This window comes from Nothobranchius furzeri, chromosome 3 (assembly GCF_043380555.1).
Source record: "Nothobranchius furzeri strain GRZ-AD chromosome 3, NfurGRZ-RIMD1, whole genome shotgun sequence".
NCBI lineage: Eukaryota > Metazoa > Chordata > Actinopteri > Cyprinodontiformes > Nothobranchiidae > Nothobranchius > Nothobranchius furzeri.
Genome location: NC_091743.1, coordinates 71,232,066 through 71,251,801, shown reverse-complemented (window position 1 = coordinate 71,251,801; position 19,736 = coordinate 71,232,066). Strand labels below are relative to the sequence as shown.

Sequence of the window (19,736 nt, the reverse complement as noted above, 5' to 3'; positions counted from 1 at the left end):
AGAGAGGAAAAGATAAACAAGGACATGGAGGATAGCACGAATGCAAGACAGCAGAAAAAATGGAAGTGGAGAGTCAGAAAAGAGGAAATACGAGGAAGGATAATGTAGGATATAATTTTGAAAAAATTTACCTATATTGAAAATAAGTTTATTTTCACCAAAACTAAAAAAGCTCCATCAGTATGTAAAAGTCGAAAGTCCTGTTACCCATTTAAATATAAACAAAGCAATAAGGAGTCAACAGTCGAGAGCACAAATTTACTGTTACTTTTATCTGAGGCAATTTCCTGTTTTTGGTTTTCTAACCGTGAGTCTGCCGCCACCACAGTAACCCAAAACACCGTAGTGTAGGATCTGCTATAGCTGCAAACAAAGAACACTGAGATAAAAGGCTTGTTGCCATTAAATTATTTATTTATTTATTTATTATTATTATTGTTGTCGTTGTTATTATTATTATTATGAAAGAGGAAAAATTGTAAGCTAATAACTCATTCCAATCATTTGGATGTGAGGCACACCCCCACCACTACGAGGCAGAACGGAGCTAACTGGGCAAATCCAGAATTTCATCACTTTGATCTGCTTTGTTTGGTTCACCAGTCTGTTAAAGCTCTGCCTTTTTCAGTTTGACCACTTTTGTCCATCAACTAATAAAAACAGAGTGTTTGATGGAGGAGGAGCAGATGATGTAACCAGTTGAAACAGTTTGTCTCACATCAGAAATGCTTTTGTCATTCAACTGTGTCAGCCCAGGCGCCTGTTTCTGTCAGATACAACTCCCTTTTCCACTTGATTAAAACCTATTTGTTATGTAAACACTGTTGTAGGTGAGCTGCTGGTCAGGGCTTTGTACCAAACAGTTGAGTAGGAATATGAGCTGCTGACCCACCCCGTTTTGATGTTAACAGCTGGGAAACACGTACAGATCAGGGGTAAAAACACCACATGTCTGCAGTTATAACACTAAGACGAGTTTTTCCATGAAATATGTTAGTTCTGCTTGATTTTATTCCTGAAGCTTTGAAGTGTAGATAAACACATTTTAAAAACCAACCGTGAGTTCAAACTTATAGCAGCCTTTTCATTTCACTATCAAGCAAACAGCTGAAATAAAATCAATTGACTGGATGTTCTTTGAAATGTATTAAGTCTGTGAAATCAATACAAAATGTTTTCAGCATTAGGAGCAGATCATTAAGAGCACTTCAAGTTGTCAATAAGGGCAATCGGAGGCCTGCTGTGTTGCCTTGTGGCAAATTATGAAAGTTAAAACCCGCAGTTACGTCTATACTAACTTGTTTATGCAATCTGTAGAAAAGGCTGAGCTGGAACAGAACCTGAATATCACTTTATGACCATTTCTAGCATTTATTAAACTTTTGGGAATAATTTTTCTGAAATGATGGAAAGATAAGTGACAAGGGAAAGAGAAATGATTCTTCAGAGTTCAGGTTTTAGAGTGGTAGTAGAATTCTGTCTATTTACAAATGGAAGCCACGCTTTGAGCCTCTTTACAGCTTGTGCAACTTCGTCTGGGCACAGATTTGACCCAGCAGTCCTGATAAGAGGTCAAACGGTGTCCGCGGTGAGATGGTGTTGATGAGCAAATGCAATCTTTCTGTTTCTGTGCATTTTTTGACATGTTTGTTTAAACTTGATTAAATCTAGAATCTAGGTCAAAAAACGTCTTAGTGCTGCCCCCTGTGGCAGAACAGCGGCTACTGCATTTTAAACTTGTGATTGACTGGGGCCGGAACAATTTCACGTCATTGGTACAGTCTCCTCCCACTCCCCCTCCCTCCCAGGATGAAAATTCCCCACACTTGGCCATGCCACTCTGTGCCTCCTGGGAACGCCCACTTTCATGGCATTTTTCAGATCTTGACTAGGGGTGGAGTTACGTTTTCTGATGGTGTGCAGTCCATCTTTAAGACACAGACCTATTGTAAAAAACAGAGACTTTTCTATCTCCTGTGTGGTCCATGTTTCCTGGTAACCAGCCAGACTCGAGATGAAACAACTTAATGAATCTCCTCTAAGAGGGGTGATTACATGATTTTTGGCAGAAATCGTTGCCCTTGTTCAGGAGCTTCAGGCGGGACTTGTGTGATTGTGATGAGCCAATTTTAGGCATTATCGTGTGCTCTCAAAGTTACCATCAGGACATTACTTAATCGTTGTCAAACAAAACCGAGTCTCTTACATCACCACTTCATCCTCATCTAACCTGAGGGCTTGTGCAACGCTATATCGTCCTCCATGTTCCCAAAGGGGAAGCAGGTGAGTCAGACAGAGTGAAACCTCACCAGCTGCACCTCATCACACTAAAGTCCTGCTCTGCCACGACCACACAGCTGGATCGGAGCCTTTGGATACTTTTTCTCACCTTTGATGGATGACGTCAGGACTCGCAAACGGGGCCTTAGGAAGAACCAACTATAATGTGAGATTTACACCACGCAGGTATCTAAAAACAATGCTGTCAGGGTAAGATCCACAGCACACAACACGTATAACTTTGCAAATTTGCTTTAAAAAGTCAGATCTGACAGATTTTTTTCCCTAAATAACAAAAAATCAGATCTCAGACATGAAACAGAGACAGCACTACCTATCTGTCAGTTTACACGATAGTTTAAAAAGAAACGGCACATAATACTTCACAATGGCTAACTAAAGAGTCAATCCTTGTTGAATATCTGCAGCCTAGTTCTGGTGAAAGACGCACATGGATGCTTCAGACATTGCTAACTGGAATAGGAGATTATGTGATGGCTCAGACAGCATGAAGGTCTCTGCAGAAATCTCGACCTCCCTGGATAAGAAATCAAGCTCTACTCACTCTGCAGCACAACGCTGTTAGAGGACATGGAAGCATTCTAATACTGGGAGTGCAAACTCTGACCAGACGATACAAACACAGATTTGTTCAGCTCAGCATCAGGGTGTGACCCCAGCTTTCCACTGCACGTCAAAGCGTCGCGAAATGGCCGCATAACATACTATGTGTCAGTTAGCCGCGGTTATAGAAGATGAGAAATGTAACGTGCAGTACGTCATTTCCCAACACATTCTCACACCCTAAGCGTCAAAAAATGACGCGTGTGACCAAGAGTCAAAATATGATGATTCAGGGTGCCCCAGCGTGTCAGGAGAGGATGCACTGTCCCAGAGCGTCGGTATCCGACGCCCGCGGTGAGACGGACATTGACCGACTTGTGAACTACTTAACCTTCCCCTCACCCCCATTCTAACCTTAACCAGCTTGCACATGCAAAGCTTCATTTAAAATTACTGAGTTAAGGTTAGGATGGGGGTGAGGGGAAGGTTAAATCACTAGAGGTTCGAGGAATAATGTCCTGTCAAGTCACCATGAGCGTCGGATACGGACGCCCGCGGTGACACGTGTCCCTGCGTGTCCTCTCCCGACGCGCTAGGGCACGCTGATCGTCATATTTTGACGCTTTGGGTGTGAGAATGTGTTGCATTTCCTGTGAACTTCTGTAACCGATGTAAACAGAACAGAAAATTACCCTCAGACATTTTTTCATGCATGCAGCTGTCTTTCTTCTTGTTTATTATTGTTTGTGGATGTCTGGAATCACGTGTGGTGCTGCAGTTCTCCAGTGATTACGTGACGTCACGGGATCAGCTCCCGTTTTGCTTCAGAACTGCTCTCGGTTTGGGAACGAGCTCGCAGGTGGAACGCCGCTATTACGTTGCGCGACCTCTTTCACGGCCAGTGAAAAGCTGGGGTGAACCAAGTCCTACCACAATAAAAGGGGGGTGAGTGTGATCTTTCTGAGCTGCATTAGTGCAAGACAAGGTGGAGAGGGCATTTTCCATCACGAGTGTGTCTGGGAACACAATGATGCAAAGCGGATCATCAGACAACCTTTAAAGGACCGACTAAGGAGAGCAGGTGGAAATGCCCAAAGAAACCATCCAGTTGTGTTGATGCACCCTCCTCCTCCTCCTCCTCCAAACCTTCATCAGGTAGTTTCACACTTGCAGGGAGTAACTGTAACAGCAGTTATATCCGTGCACATCATCGAATCTTTCACATGGTTAAACAGCTGCAGTTTGACTTCAGGCTTAGAGCTGACTTAATTCACCAGAAGAACACCAGCCAGCTGTAATCTAAATCCCTTAACAACACCACTAATGCTTCCCAATGCTCATTTCTGGAATTTGGTTTCACTACCAAATAATTTACAAAAGGTAAGAAGAAATTAGTCCAAGTTGATCCAAAAGTAAAAAGTTGGAGTTGAGGACACTTCCTAAAGCACACACACACACACACACACACACACACACACACACACACACACACACATGCACGTACGCACGCACACACACACACACATTTATGATTGTTTTCTAATCCTCCTTCATTTATTGCATAATTGCTTCCTCTGAAATTTGCATTCTGCTCTGAGGTTGTGCAACAAGCCGACAGAAATAAGAAATCATTTCCTGGTTTTAATTTGTTTTGGGATATTTTTTTAGCACATCCATTTCAGTTGCTGCAAGTGCAACAAAAAAAACGGCTTTAACCTCTAAAAACAACCCATTAAATCGTACGTGCCAATTACCCTGCCGCAAAATGACTTCTTGTGACGCTCCAAGTTTTGGCTCAGTCCATTTCTGTTTGAGAATCACTTTCTTATTCTTCATTGCAAATTAATTTCTTCAGAGAGGGTTTGTTTATTTTCTTGGGCTTTTAGCTAAAACAAGTATTGCCGAAAATCACAAGTGAAACATGCCAGCACGTGAAATGAAAATCTATTCTCTGCTCTTGAAACAAACATGCTAATTCATCTGTGACTGTCTAATGTTTGTTCTTTCATTGGCTGTATTTAAAAATGAACGGCAGACTTGGCAACCCTGCATGTCAACAGATGTTTGGCTCTGGAACCAGGAAGTGTGGAGGCAGGACAGATTGTAAGAAGTAACTTTGTTCATCTTTGGCTTTTTTAAAATGACAATCCTCCAGCCAGCTAAGGAAATCAGTTTCAGTATAACCTTCCTTCCAACAAGATTTAGACACTACACTGTTTTGTGATTATTTCACCAAAGATTCTTACTTATTGCACATTTAAACACACTGAGTTACAAGTTTTCATTATAGCATTTATGTTTTTTATACTTTTTTTGCAAGAAAACAACAATCTGATTTTATTTCACCCCTTTTGAGAAAAAAGCTACATATCCTTGCAATATTTTCTCACAAGCTGATTAGTATGCAATAGAACACACACACACACACACACACACACACACACACACACACACACACACACACACACACACACACACACACACACACACACACACACACACACAATCATCTGTCTCAGGTGAAGGGCTCAAAGATTTCTCCTCTATATTTTGTGGTTAGAATAAAGTGTTGCTGCACCTATTTGCATATTTCCTAATTCAAATATTTTTAAAGAGTAGTATTTTTTATTGCTTGCAATCAGCAATTTTCTGAAGTAGAAACATGAAAAGAACAAGCAGCAAAACCATGAGATTGTTTATTCTTAGTTTTAAAAATAAAATCCTGATTATTGACTAATGAGGTGAAAAAACAAACCACTTGAATCAAAAGCTTGTAGACGTCTTAGTGATGCAGAAACAGGCAACATTTATTAGTTAATATGAAATCTTAAGCTAATCAGCTTGAAACACCGCAGGAGAAAAATCTAAATGAGAATGTACAATTTAAAGAAATAGCAGTTTCTGGTATTTATGCACAAATGCATCCTTGAGGGAAAACTGCAGCACAACCCTTTCATGATGCAAACAATGTTTAACATTGTCCTTCACTGAAAAATCCTTTTTTTATTGAGTATTTCTGATTATAATCGGTCACTCTGAGTTTTTCATGCAGGCTGAACATAAAAATAGTCTCCTACACACCTATGTCCTGCATCAGCTTCTGATAGAAAAAAGACAGTGAAACTCTAGGATTAGAAAATCCTGACAGATCTACATCACACTGTCACTTATCATTCCTGGACTCACCCATCTTGACTCATGAAGGGGAAGGCTGTTGTTTGTCTAGCGTCTAGGAAGCACCAGAGAAGGTCTTGGCTAGTAGAAGCTAACCGTTAGCATTAGCAACTCTCCATCACGGCAGAACTCCTCCAGGTTCATGTTACTGGTGGAGATAAAACCTCAACGTTGCAGAGCAAAGGGAGTATCTGCTGCATTGCTGTTAGCCAATCAGAGATGAGATATTCAAATATCAGGGAATAGAACTCCAAATCCTGCCATCTGAAGTTACTCTGGCTGGATTCTCCGTGCTGAAACTTACAAAGAAATTATTCCTACTAGAAACCACTGCAAATGTATCAGAAATGAAGGGAAGGACCTCCTTAAAATTGTTAATTGCTTACATCACAACACACACACACACACACACACACACACACACACACACGCACATGCGCACACACACATGCACACACACACGCACACGCGCACACACACACGCACATGCACACACACACACACACATGCACACACACACACACACGCACATGTGCACACACACACACACACACACACACACACATGCACACACACACGTGTGCGCGCACACACACACACACACACACACACACACACACACACGCACACACACAGAAAAAACATCACACTGATAGATTAAAAGTGCTATACAAACAAACCAAAGCACCACTTTATGTCTGTGAGCCAATCAGAACCTTCTGAATTGCTGATCACATAGTTTCATCACGTTTTTTAAATTATCATTAATCTAAAACCGGTCCTAACTGAGACAAACCACCAACCAGGTGATCCATACATAAACTCTTCCTCGCCACTCTCTTTGTGTCATCAAACATGAATAAACTAATCTAATTAGTTTAACATTTCCATCCTCTTTCACTGTTAAAACTGTTAATTAGAGGGCTCCTGTGCTGAATGTCAATGACCTCGTTATCTAACTGCAGTTGCTGAGCAGGTGCGTAGCGACTCCCTGAGCAGTCTCACGCCTTACTCTCCTGAGAGGCCAATCAGACGCAACAGGTCTACTGTCGTCTCGTGCTGTACTATCGGTTGTAGAGCAATGACGAAGTTCGCAAAATCGACGGAAACCCAGACACATTAGCTCGCTGTCAGCTTACCCTCCATAAGCTCCAAAAGTGAAGCTCCTCTTTCTCTGAGCCATCCTGCTGATGAGGAAGACGTCAGCCCAGACCTCCGGAGGAACTGTCGCACTTGTGTTTGCCTCCAGCTTTCTCCTCCCTTTTGTGTCTCAGCCCTCATCAGGTGTGTGTTTGTGTGTGTGTGCCCTGTTTAACTTGACTCTGTACTGAAAAAATAAATAAATAAAAAGGTGTGTCCAACTGCCACATTGTGCTGTTGCACTGAAAAAAAAAATACACCTTTTAAAATCCTCCTGACGGTTTGCTTTCTAATTTCCGTCAGAAAGCAGGCACCAGCTATTACATTTCCTGCCAAGGTTCAAAATAAAAATGTGTTGTTCAGCTTTACTGAGGAGTTCTCCTGATGCGAAGCACAAGTGCTCCTTGTCCATGAATGGCTCTTGTGGGAAACAGAGAGCAGGTAGGTGGGCACGGAAACATGACAACGCACTGCACGTTTAAGGACAGGACATCTTTTCTCTTTATTGGAGTGCTCTTGATGTATTTTTAGGAGTATGAATTTTAGAAAATAAAAATGTTGCATAATTGAGTACCAGTCAACAGTTTGAACACTACTCGTATTTTTCTCACCTCCCAACAAGTGTTTACTTTTAAAAAGATACATCATTCATAAAGTCGAGATATGTACTTTAAGTTTTACTTCAATAGTAACAAAAAATGCTTAAACTTGTCTATTTGCCCTTGTTCTTACCAGGTCTTTCCACCCGACGCATATTTGTTGCACAATGTCGTACGCAGCAATTAGCCACGGTTAGCCCAACTTTCCACTGGAGGCGAAAGTGCCTTGAAACTGCTGCTGCGAGACATACTTTACAGCAATTAGCCATGAACGGATCCTCCTCCTCTCCTTGATGACGGCCTGTTACGAACCTCAGTTTTGTTGTAACTAAATCCGAAACATCTGCATCTATTTAGTCTAAAATGACTTCTTCTAAGATGTTCCTTTCTTCTTTATCAGTTCTTTACCTCTCCATCAGCCTTTTATTTCTTCCTCCTACCCTCTGGCTGCCACCGGTTTATCGGAGTCAGTTTTTCAGCCGTACACACCCTTCCTCGTACGCTCAAAAGCACTCATTGTCTTATTGCCCCCACCTACGCAGGTTGCAAATACCGGGACACTATGATGACTCCCCAGTTGACCTTTAGTGATTCAGTTAGGTCTGACTGGACTCTGGTCAGATGTGGGCTATAAATCAAATCAGACCCTCTGTGGAGAACAGGCAGAAATGTGTCACGTTAATCTGCTGCATCCCCAACAAGGTCTTCCAGCTGCTTTACAGATTGAGTTTGACACCGATTGTCCCTCACTAAAGGCTAAAGGCGTACTATTGGCTATTGGATCCCACAAAATTAATAAATACAAGATCTGACGTGAACTGAAAAAAATAATCTGTTTTAGGGCAAAACTGAACCAAAAAAAGTAATTTATGACATAATATGTATGATATATTTGGGATTGAACTTTACTGATCATAACAAATGTAAATGCAGCAGCTATTTAATACACCGTCCATGCAGAGACGGTTCGGGCTGTCAGGATTTGTTTGCTTTAAAGTGAGTCATAAAGACGTCTTGCCACTTACTCTTGTTTTTATTATTTCTGCACCACGCTGTCATGTACTGCATAATTCCACACAGATTTATTATGTGTTTGAAGTCCATTTTGGATTGATGTTTTAATAGAAAAGTGGGAATGAATTGTCTTTCAGAGCCAGCCCTACCTTGGCTCGTCTGCTGAGACCAACACTAACGTGTCACGTCAGCAGCAGAACGACTCGGGAGCCAGACAAATGCTGACAAACGGGTTATTGTTTCTACCGTGATGCGTGATGCCGCTTTAAGAGCCCTTTCCCTCATGTCCCTCAAAGGATGTCATTTAGGAGAACGAGGAAACAGAAATAAAAGCTATTTACTCCGAGTGATGTGTGTGAGCGGAGAAAGGACAGTTTGGTGTAATTATTTGTCTGCCACTGCTGGCTTCAGGAAGCGTGCCGAGTTCACCGAAACGCTCATCTGAAGCAGGTCGACCTTGACTTCAAGGACTCGACATTTACCATCCAGTAAAGACGCAAGGTTTGTTCCACCCAAAAACGTTCTAACACTGATGTAGCTTTGGAGTCAGATCTGCATTTTAATCCCAGATGTACAGAACTGTTTTTCGTAAACAAGTTAAAATGCTGCGTTAATGGTTCAGATCTAATAACAATACCAGGAATTCATTAGTAAACAAGGGCAGGAGATCATTCGTCCTTAAGCCCGAAACGCAAAAAGTCAAAGAGATGGCGTTTAGATCCTGATATTATACAGGAAATTGATTGGGAGTATTATGTGTTGTGTCAAAACTACAAGGAGCTGTGATATTTTAATTACAAACATACTTAGCTTTCTGTTGCTATGTTAGCATCTCTGCAAAACACACTTGTCCTACTAGCTAGAGTTAATGTGTTCACTTGTCAGTGTTGGAGACATGAATCAAACACGTTTAACTGTTGCTCTCTTTGGGCTTCGCACTAGATTGTTTTCCTCCTCGGCTTGCACACATGAGCAGTTAAAGGACGTTTCTGAGCTTTGCTCTGCTGCTCCATCACTTTCTCGTTGCAGAGCTCAGAGATGTCCCACAGACCCAGGACAATCAGGTTGTTGCTTCTGCTCCTCCGACTGCAGTGGAAAGACGTTAGCCCATCCAGCTGAGTCAGAGGCGTTGCTATGGAGACGAGTTTCAGACAAAATAAAAAAATACAACAGAGTCTAACTTTGTGCTGCATGCGTAGCCATAGGTATAAATATTCATGAGGTGTGCAAATGCTCTCCACACACCTCTTTTAATTTCTTCTTTACATGCATAGGCAAAACCCGTATGCATGCACCCGAGCCCTGCAGAGGTACTGTGCCGGTCAGAACCTAAACCCATAATGGACATCAACAATAGTACAAACAAAGGAATTAGAAAATCACCTGTTCTTATTCTCACTAAAACTATCAATATTCAAGCTACTTGTTTGTGCCGTAGGGAGCCTACGCCACACCCATCCACTATTTACGGACCATGGGTCCCCTACTTTACAAGAAAAATGAATGGGAGTCTATGGAAGGTTAAAGGTTTTCTGATCCTGTTTGATGTGTGCCTCTGATTACATATGTGATTTCTGTGAATTTAAAGACACAGTTTGATGCCCAAAAAGGGCTTATTTTGGTCAGATAGCAAAAGTAATTTTAGGTTTGATAAGTAAACAGTAGTGGACTACAACTGCTCATCTCAACAAACATAATCAAAAAAGGATAGGGAGAACAAAAGTGGTTGTGAGTTTAGCAAGCACTGCATCCTTCTTCCAGTACGACAGGAGCTGTAAAGGGACACTTTGCAACTGTTTCATATTTTTTAATTATTTTCCTGAGCCAGTATGTGCTAAATTTATCCTTTACAGGGTTAATAAAAGGCCACCACGCCCCTATCGCCCCCGTGGCCAGAATATTCCACTTGCAACTTCAGACTGGCGGACCGGTCTGTTAGGACTGACATACCTGGCACTGCAGCCTGCTTACAGCACATTTCCTGCATGTTTTCGATCATAAACACAGCTGATTTGTTTAATTTAGTGATGAACCACTCCTGTAGGCACTAATGAAGACTGAGGAGACATTTCATCTGCTAGGTTAAGGTGTTAAAAAGACTAACGTACAGCGTGGAGATTGATTTTGCTTTTGACACTAGGGGGAGTTCAAATCAAGCCAAAACTGCCTAGTTTTTCTCAACCTGGTTTCACACTGGAAGCATCAGCTGTGCAAAACGGCAAAACGGTTTACTCACAAACTTTAAAGTGGTCCTTGTCACACTGGGAGAGTCTTGGCAGCGGCACGGCTTCCTCGCTGTGCTCTTTGCTGGACTCACGAGATCACAAGATCCCTCGAGACTTCAGGTCATGGTTTGTTTATGCAATCCGCAATTAAACCAAATAGAAGGAAAGAAATCACGTGTGAGTTCGCTGTTTGATGTCATGTAGAATTCTGACTTTTACCACAAAAGTCAGAATTCTTTTTATTTTTTACTTTTCAGGGACCCTAATCCTCTTCCATACTAAGTGGAAACATGCCAAATTATTTCTGATTTAAATTAAAAAACAACGTATGTGTGATCCAGTCACCCGGGAGGGGCTCGGAGTAGAAAATCTGCTCCTCCACATCAAGAGAGCCAGTTGAGATGGCTCGGGCATCTGGTCAGGATGCCTCCTGGACTCCCCCCTGTGAGGTTTTCCGGGCACGTCCAACCAGGAGGAGGCCTAAAGGTAGAACCAGGACACGTAGGAGGGACTATGTCTCTCACCTGGCCAGGGAATGCCAAAAGAGCTGGCTCAAGTGGCTGGGGAGAGGGAAGTCTGGGCATCTTAACTTATGGGCTCAACACATGGGAGGCGACAAACGACCGCAATCAGCTAAATTTGTCGCTGTCGCTTTTATTACCTGACACACGGAAGGCGATCCGCGGCAGCGGCAATGCCGTCTACGCGTTCTGTTCCATGGCGAAATCTAAACTTCCGTTGTTTTGTTTGGCTGTGTCAGGTTGGAGGGAATTAAGGTTATTTAAGCGGTTCAGAGTTAAAAAAGTGGTAGATATGATGTTTCACAAGGTGCTGCTAGTTATGTGAAATCTTACTTCTGATTTTACTATATAAAACATAATAATAATCAACTTCTCCTTCATGTTTGCTGGAGATGTACGGAGCATCCTGTCCTGTCCGAATGAAACCTCCATGGATAGTTCCTCGTCCGAGTGACAGTGATGAAAAGTTGAAAATATTTCAACTTTCTAGGATTACGTCACTGGGCCGCCTGTGCACGACACGTGCACGAGCTCAAAATTTTACACACACGTTTTTCGCGTTTCGCTTGGTAGGAGGGAGACCCGCGATTTTTGCTTTGTCGCGCATGTCTCAATGAAAATGAATGGAGGAGAGGCGATGTCGCCTCCCGTGTGTCGAGCCCATTAGGCTACTGCCCCCGCGACCCGACTCCGGATAAGCATGAGGATGGATGGATGGATGGATGGATGGATGGATGGATGGATGGAACGTATATGTGATTCAGGATGTAAGGCGAAGCGGATTAGAGAATAAGTTCGGTCCTGCTCAGTGGACCCATGAGCCGACCGGAAGGGGAGGAGACTTATGCTCTCCATAGAGAGACATTGAAGGTGTGGGGGTGTTTAGAAAAAGTCTGAAAATATAAAATTAAATGTTCGAAAGCCAAAAGAGATGGAAACCGTTCAGTCTGCACTCTGCCAGGTCAGAGGGATGAAAAAAAAAACATCTGATTTTAAGGATAGCGCAGTGTGAAAGTCGCATACCTTTAAGGGTGATTAGAATCGATGACATTTAAAATGCAGAGTTTAACAAAGATGTTTGCACATTTTCTCTGCAGAAAGAAAAACATTTCTATGCAAAATCAGTGATAAATCTCTAAAGATGAGACTGATGAGACAGAATCATTAAGCTCTACCTCTACAAGAGTGTGGACAAAGCAACAGCATCTGTTACACACACACAAAAAAAACAAATCAATCGATGCATTCAAACATCGAGGTTCTCCAGAAGAGAGTCAGCAAACCTTCAAGAGGAGTGAAACACTCTTTTGTTGGGCCCTGGTGGAGGCTGCAAACCAGGACACAAAAACATTAAATATTTAACACCTGTGTGCCTAACTGCACCTGACTGCGCCACAAGGAAAACACACCCGACCCATGCGGCCTCCCGTGTCCAAAAATAGGCTCTCTGATTTTATCTTATTTAAGAATAAAAACAAAAACTTGTCACTTTAACAGAAAAAAATACTTAAATATTTTACAATAATTGATTTAAACTGCAGTTACTAAAAACAAATGGGTTTTAGTCGGTACTGGATGCATCAACTGAGACGATATTTAAACAGCTGCCTGGAAAGCAGAGTAACAGGTTAGTTTAATATTTCAGAATCACAGCAGCAGGAAGGAAAAAGGACAGACTGGTGAAGTCATCTCAGAGCAACACCACCCCTTGCTGCTAACCAGAGGAACTACTTTTCATCCCCTTCAAGCTGCCGTTGATGCCTCTGGGGCAGGTTCCAGTGCTGTGTTTGACACAGGCAACTCTGAAGTCAACGGCAGACAGGCTCCACCGCCGACGCCACATCAGAGGGCGAGAAGATTCACGGCAGAGAGAAATGGGTCAGGAGTGGAAGCCTCCACAAACACAAAGAATCAGACTTCCTCCTCATGAAGCTGGCCCTTATTCCATTTCAGTTTCGGCGTATCATTACTAGGTGTAAAAGAACCGAATTTGGTGAATGAGATCATCTTTCTGCAACACGAATAATAAAATGATCAGAGACGATGTTTGAGTCGCCCATCAAAGGGAAGAGAGGGATTCCAGCAAGAACTCTGGAGACTATTCTTGTCTCAGTGTATCCAGCCCTGCTAGATCTGCATGCCATAGACTTCACAAGCTCTCTCTAGGCAGTCATAACAGATAGAAATGGTGGAGCTGTGGGGGGGAAAGCAGGCACAGGGAGAAAAGTGTGTGTTTTTGTGAAACTGGCAGGAGGTGTGCGGCATGATTGGGCCTGACAGAACAGAGTCATCTTCACTTCTACTTCATCTGCCTTTTTATAGCTTTTTTACAGTCATTAGTGCGCTTGAGTGGAGACAGAGATGGAATGTGAAGTCAGAAATCACACCACAAGAGCGGGAGATTTAGCAAATGTGCCCTCGGAGTGATGTAGAGTGAAGGCAGCGATTCTCAACACCGAGAGCCCAGCAGGACCTAAACTCATCCTCGGGACCCCCCCACCCCCACCCCCCAAAATATAATAATAATAATAATAATACAAGCAGGAGCCCACTAGAGCAAATAAAAGAGATGCAGACGCTGAAAAGAAACAAGGTTATTTTTTACGGAACAACTTCTGAGTCAAGCAGGAGGAGAAATGTCTGCCTGTGGGCCACATTCCCAATTTAATGACTTTCCAGACAGAGAAGCAACAGATTCTCAGTAAGGGTCTGACTTTGATGTATCCACACCAGAGGGCTGGAAACAGGCAGGCAGAGTGAATTTTAATCTTCGACCCCCATCTAATTAATCTTTCATTGGGAACTCGGGGTTTGCTGGACTAGTTTTGGTGCTTCTCCTTTATTAGACCGGTGATTATTCCAGTTCAGTCTTTACCTGAAAATAGAATATAAATGATAAACGACCCGCACCAGCGCCTTTCAGAGTCAGAGGACTTACACTGCAGTGTATCATTCATCCATTCACACACACGTACACATGTTGGTAGTGATGAGCTATGTGACCACAGCTGCCCTGCGGCACACTGACAGAGGCGAGGCTGCTGAGCACAGGCACCACCGCTCCCTTCAAGCAACACCAGCAGGCAAGGCGGGTTAAGTGTCTTGCCCAAGGACACAACAGCAGCACCCTCCGCTGGGAGCCGGGATCGATCCTATAGCTTTTTGATTGCTGGACAACCTCCTGAGCTACTGCTGCCCTGATGTAACTGGATATTCTGAGGTTGTTTGTGTAGAAATAAGAGAGAATCAGAACAACACTCGGTTGGCAAAGAATAAACACAGTTTCAATTCAAGGTTTGATGATTTTTGTCTAATTTGTTCATCAGTATTATACTTTTTTTGTGTTAAACGTTGAAGAGAGAAAATAGCTATTTTACCTTCGTTTTAAGACATTCATTTGTATTTTACCATTAGAGTTGAAAAGTTGTAATACAAGCTGACACTGGAAATGAACAAACATTTGGAAAATGAAATTTTATAAGTTGTTTTGGGGAATTTTGAGTTTGTTGTTTGAAGCTGCAAAGCATACAGATGTCTGACAAAAAGTCCCTTTGTGAGGCTTCATGTGGGTTTCTTTTCTGTGCTTATAAAATAAAAATGAGTTGTGACTGAGGCTGCTCGATCCCACAGTTGGTGTAGCACCGAGTCCCAGAACAATCCCTGCATTTCTGTACAAAATCTGAGGCCCTGTCCACACGTAGCTGGGGATCTGCCAAAACGTAGATATTTCTCTACGTTTTGGCCTGTCATCCACACGAAAACTGAGTTTTTTCACACGAAAACGGATCTTTTTAAAAACTCCGGCCAAAGTGAAGATCTGCGTTTTCTCCGTTTTGGGTGTCTTCGTGTGGACGGACAAAATCGGAGTTTTAAGGTACGCAACGTCACTTTCCGCGACAAAAAATGCAGACATCACGTGTGCGACCTTTGTTTACACTAGCCGACAGCATGGATGCCCTCAGAGCTGCGCTCGCTTTATCAATTGTCCAAGCGCATTTTGCTTGCTTGTTTTTGCAAGCGGAATTACTGCTCCTTGCGGAAGACTACAGACGAAGGACGAGGTTAAGAACGGGGGAAGTACTGCCGCCTACAGGTCTGACATGTCCTTAACAACGTATTTATCCGGGTACGTGTGGACAGAGTTTTTTATTAAAACGCGGTGGTGTGGATGCAAGCTTTTGGAGGGGCGGATATTCATTTTTAAAAAACCCCGGCTACGTGTGGACTAGGCCTGAGTGTTCCCTCCATGCATGTGTGTTTTTTTTTTTTGGGGGGGGGGGGGGGGATACTCTGGCCTCCTCCCACAGTCTAAAGCCATGCAAGTCAGGTTAAATGGCAACCCTAAACTGTCCCTAGTTTGTGTGAATGGTTATGCGTTTGTGTGGTGAACTGGCAAACTGTCCAGGTCTCTTGCTATCAAAGCACCAAAGAGTACTCAAATGCAGAGCTCACACAGTTTAATAAGCTGAAGGGATTCCTGGCAGTACAGCACAAATGAACAAGTCCAAAAACTAACTGAATACACTCTCACTAAGTGTTACTGAGAGCAGGTTCACTTTACTCAACTGAAGCAGACAAACTGGCAAAGGAATCTGTTTGCAAAGAAGCATAAATGGAGAAGCCAGGACACAGGTGCAAGACATAAGGCTGATTAGTGAGGAGCCTCAGGTCGTGAAGCTGCCTGTAACGAGACAGGAATACACAAAATAAAACAGGAAGTACCAGAAATACAATAAAACCAGAAACATGACCGCAAAGCATTCAACCTACAGAACCACCCATGACACTTGCTTCTAGAAAGCCAGGTGTCATTTGTTCATACAAACAATTTTGTGGACAGTTTTTGGGATATTTTGCTTACCTTGCTTACATTTAGCACATTTTTGTCACGTTTAAACTGGAATTTGCCTTACACAATGAACACAACAAACACAATTGTGGCTAGTCTAAATTTTTATCTAAACATAAATGTTTAACCTAAATAATAAATCTAAATGTTAAATCTAAATGACAAATTTAAATCTAAATGTTAAATCTAAATATCAACTTTATATCTAAATATAAATCTAAATATCAAATTTGAATCTAAATATTAAACCTGAATTGCAATTATAAACCTAAATTTTAAATCTAAATGCCACATCTTAAAATTACATCTGAATCTAAAATTTTAATCTAAATGTTGAATCTAAATAACAAATTTAAATCTAAATATTAAATCTAAATGTTAAATCTAAATATCAAATTTGAATTTAAATATTAAACCTGAATTGAAATTATAAATCTAAATTTTAAATCTAAATGCTAAATCTTAATATTACATCTGAATCTAAAATTTATATCTAAATGTTTAAATCTAAATAATACATGCAAGTGCTAAATCTAAATGCTAAATCTGAACCTAAGGAGAGGGTAGTGATGAAGAATCAACCGAAGGTCACGCAAAAACAAATAGCTCTAAAAAATATTTCATGCAACTTCTTCAATTACAAACAACTCGATATTACAATGAAATGTGTGTGAGAGAAGTGGATACTGAGTCAATCGTAGCATTTTACTTCCCTTAATGAGTCAATCAGAACTATAAAAGCAAGCTAACATTAAGACAGCAAACAACCACACTTCCTGCAATGTAAGTGCTCCCTACCAAAAAGCACCCACAAGTGCTAGCACCAGATACAACAATGTATTTATTACTTAGCAGTTTAATGTGTATGTCTTTACTTGTCATCTAGAATATTCTGGTGCTGATCTGTAACTGGCAAAAGCCAGAACGGCAGAGAGAAAGTAGCTTTTTGTTTAGAAAAATGGGCAGCAATAACCACATTTGACCACAGGAAGTCAGTCTTCATTGTTACATTTTGCATTTAGCGCATTTCATACACAGAGGCAACCCCGTGTGCTTCACAACAGCAAGAACATCACAAACAAAGACAAAATGTAGCAAAGGATGTCAGTGTGAAAACATGCATATTTTAGATAAAATAAGATACAAATCTAAAAGTTTTATCCTACGCTGATTTGGAAACACTGACCATAACATCAAATTTCATTAGGAGCTGTTGAGGATGGGGATGCTGCCATTTCCCAGCAACTGTGGATGTGAAAATGGCATTCAGAGTCAACTGATAATGCTGAGAGGAAACAGTATTGACATCAGAAATAATAAACTCTGACATGGCATTCATTCAATTGTTGTAAGGTCCTTTTGTGCAGAAGAAAATGGTAAAAACTCTGAGTTAATTAAAAACTCAAGGTTCCAGATGTTACAACTAACAAGAAAGAAAGAAAGAAAGAAAGAAAGAAAGAAAGAAAACTATCTTTATAGCACCTCTCAAGATAAAAGGTAAAAAGTGCACAGAAGTTATTGTCTAGGACATTTTTTGTGAAATCATTCTGTGCTACATTTTATGAAAGTGTTTGCCTGATTTGATGTGCGACCTTTCTCTGATTAAATGCATAAAAGAAAAGCAAAAGCCGAGGTCTGAAGTGCCGTCCACACCTGAATTGAAACGTCCTTGTGGGCCAGCGCCTCTCCCAGAAGCATTGTTCACTCTGATTTATGTGCCTTGTCAGTGGTTCTCCACATCAGATGTAACATCAAAGGCCAAAGCCTCTCTTTCTTCAGCTTTTGTTCCCAGAGTGGCATTTCACTAAATCTGATCAGTCGAACCGATCCCTGTGTGTCCTGAACCTTCGATGGGAATCACTCCTGCTGATCCTCTAAAGCAGGGGTTCTCAATTGTAATGGTCCGAGGGCCACTCACAAAAAAGACCCAGAAGCAAGAGGGCCAGACAGAGGGTGGGGGCTGTTTGGACTGCTGGCTGTAATGCACATAACACTCAAGCTTGCAATATAAAGAAGGACAACACCTGTCCCCCTCCAGCTCGGCTGTGTGGCTCCACTAACCTGTCCTGTGGGACCCTCACCATGTAACCCTCATGTCCATGCTGTCTCTGGAGGAGCAGATAGGAAACAAGATCTCCTGTAACTTAAAATGAACCAAAGCTTCCTCCCAGTTTCTCTTTAAGCTGAATTTAACATCAGTTTATCATCATGAAACAAAAGAATTAAGTGGAACAAGAACTTCTATCTTCTATTTCTCTCTCCTTTTAACTTCTCCGTGTCCCTAAATTAAAGAGACAGACGATTACGTTGCAGCCGCCGTCACTCACACCGCTCCCTCCCCAAGACCGGACCTCCCGACATCACAGCACTCGTCTGACTGAGCGCTTCGAGGAGAAATAATAATGAAATTATGAAAATAATAACGCGTGTTTGGAGGTGCATCCTCCGATCCTCTCTCTCTCTCTCAGTCGCTGATCGAGGGAGCGAGCGGAGAGCGCCATGCGACAGCTCGCTAAATTAACATAATTCACGGCCCAAATCCAACAGAACCGATCGGGCTGATTGGGTTCGGTCTCGGGTTACAACTGCAGCGCTCAGCCCTGCAGTACCACATACAGGTGGACCAAAGTTTCCTACCCAGTAAATGTGGAGAACACCACTCTGACAGATGTGGATGCTGCGCTGGTGCCGCCGTTAACATAACAAAACCACATTCCACTATAATTGATCATGGTACTCTTCTATGATGCAGAATCGTTAATGCCCGCATCTCATGCATTGATTATTTGATTATTTTCCTCAGCTTTATCTATCATACACCTCCCAGTCAGCCGTCGGGGGTGGGGGGTCCGCATGGGGTTTGGGGCCTCGCAGGCCGGATGTGGCCCCCGGGCCGCCATTTGCAGACCACTGCTCTAAAGAGATGAGTCTGTGTCACGCTAATATCTGACACCGCTTTACCAGACACTCGAGAAGATTTATTTCAACTGCTCTTTTACAACAAATATTTACATTTACAAATAGAATAATTAATAAATTAGAAATAAAGTAAAAGAGGAACATAATCCTTCACCACATATGCAAAATAAGAAAGAAAGGGAGGATGAAGATAGGTAAAAAGCCTTTATTGTTCCATAGATGCATTATTAATGCACTGCAAAATATGTTTATAACTGTGTGAATGTTTGATTTTTCTTTTATACAACATATTTTAGGCTGACTGGTTTCCTGCACGACTGTTCAAAGGGGAAATCACATATAACTGATGCCAAAAGCCCTCTAACTCAACTCTAATCAATGCAGTCCTCCTTAATCAGATTCATCCAAACGCTGAACTAATGTTGGCATTTCATTAAGCCTAATGAGTTTA

At 42.0% G+C, this 19,736-nt stretch overlaps 1 protein-coding gene across 8 annotated transcripts in view; it reads right to left on the bottom strand.

The window, feature by feature from the left end:
* Positions 1-19,736, bottom strand: part of rap1gapb (RAP1 GTPase activating protein b) — a 126,657-nt gene that overhangs the window by 74,099 nt on the left and 32,822 nt on the right. For 6 of the 8 annotated variants that reach the window (XM_054731730.2, XM_054731735.2, XM_054731752.2 and 3 more), the window contains exon 1: positions 7,158-7,310. The exons of the other annotated variants lie outside the window; for them this stretch is intronic. In XM_054731730.2, coding sequence (XP_054587705.2) covers positions 7,158-7,201 — 44 coding nt within the window. In that variant the 5' untranslated portion in view covers positions 7,202-7,310. Of the gene's footprint in view, positions 1-7,157; positions 7,311-19,736 lie in introns of those variants that run through there. 8 annotated transcript variants of the gene reach the window in all.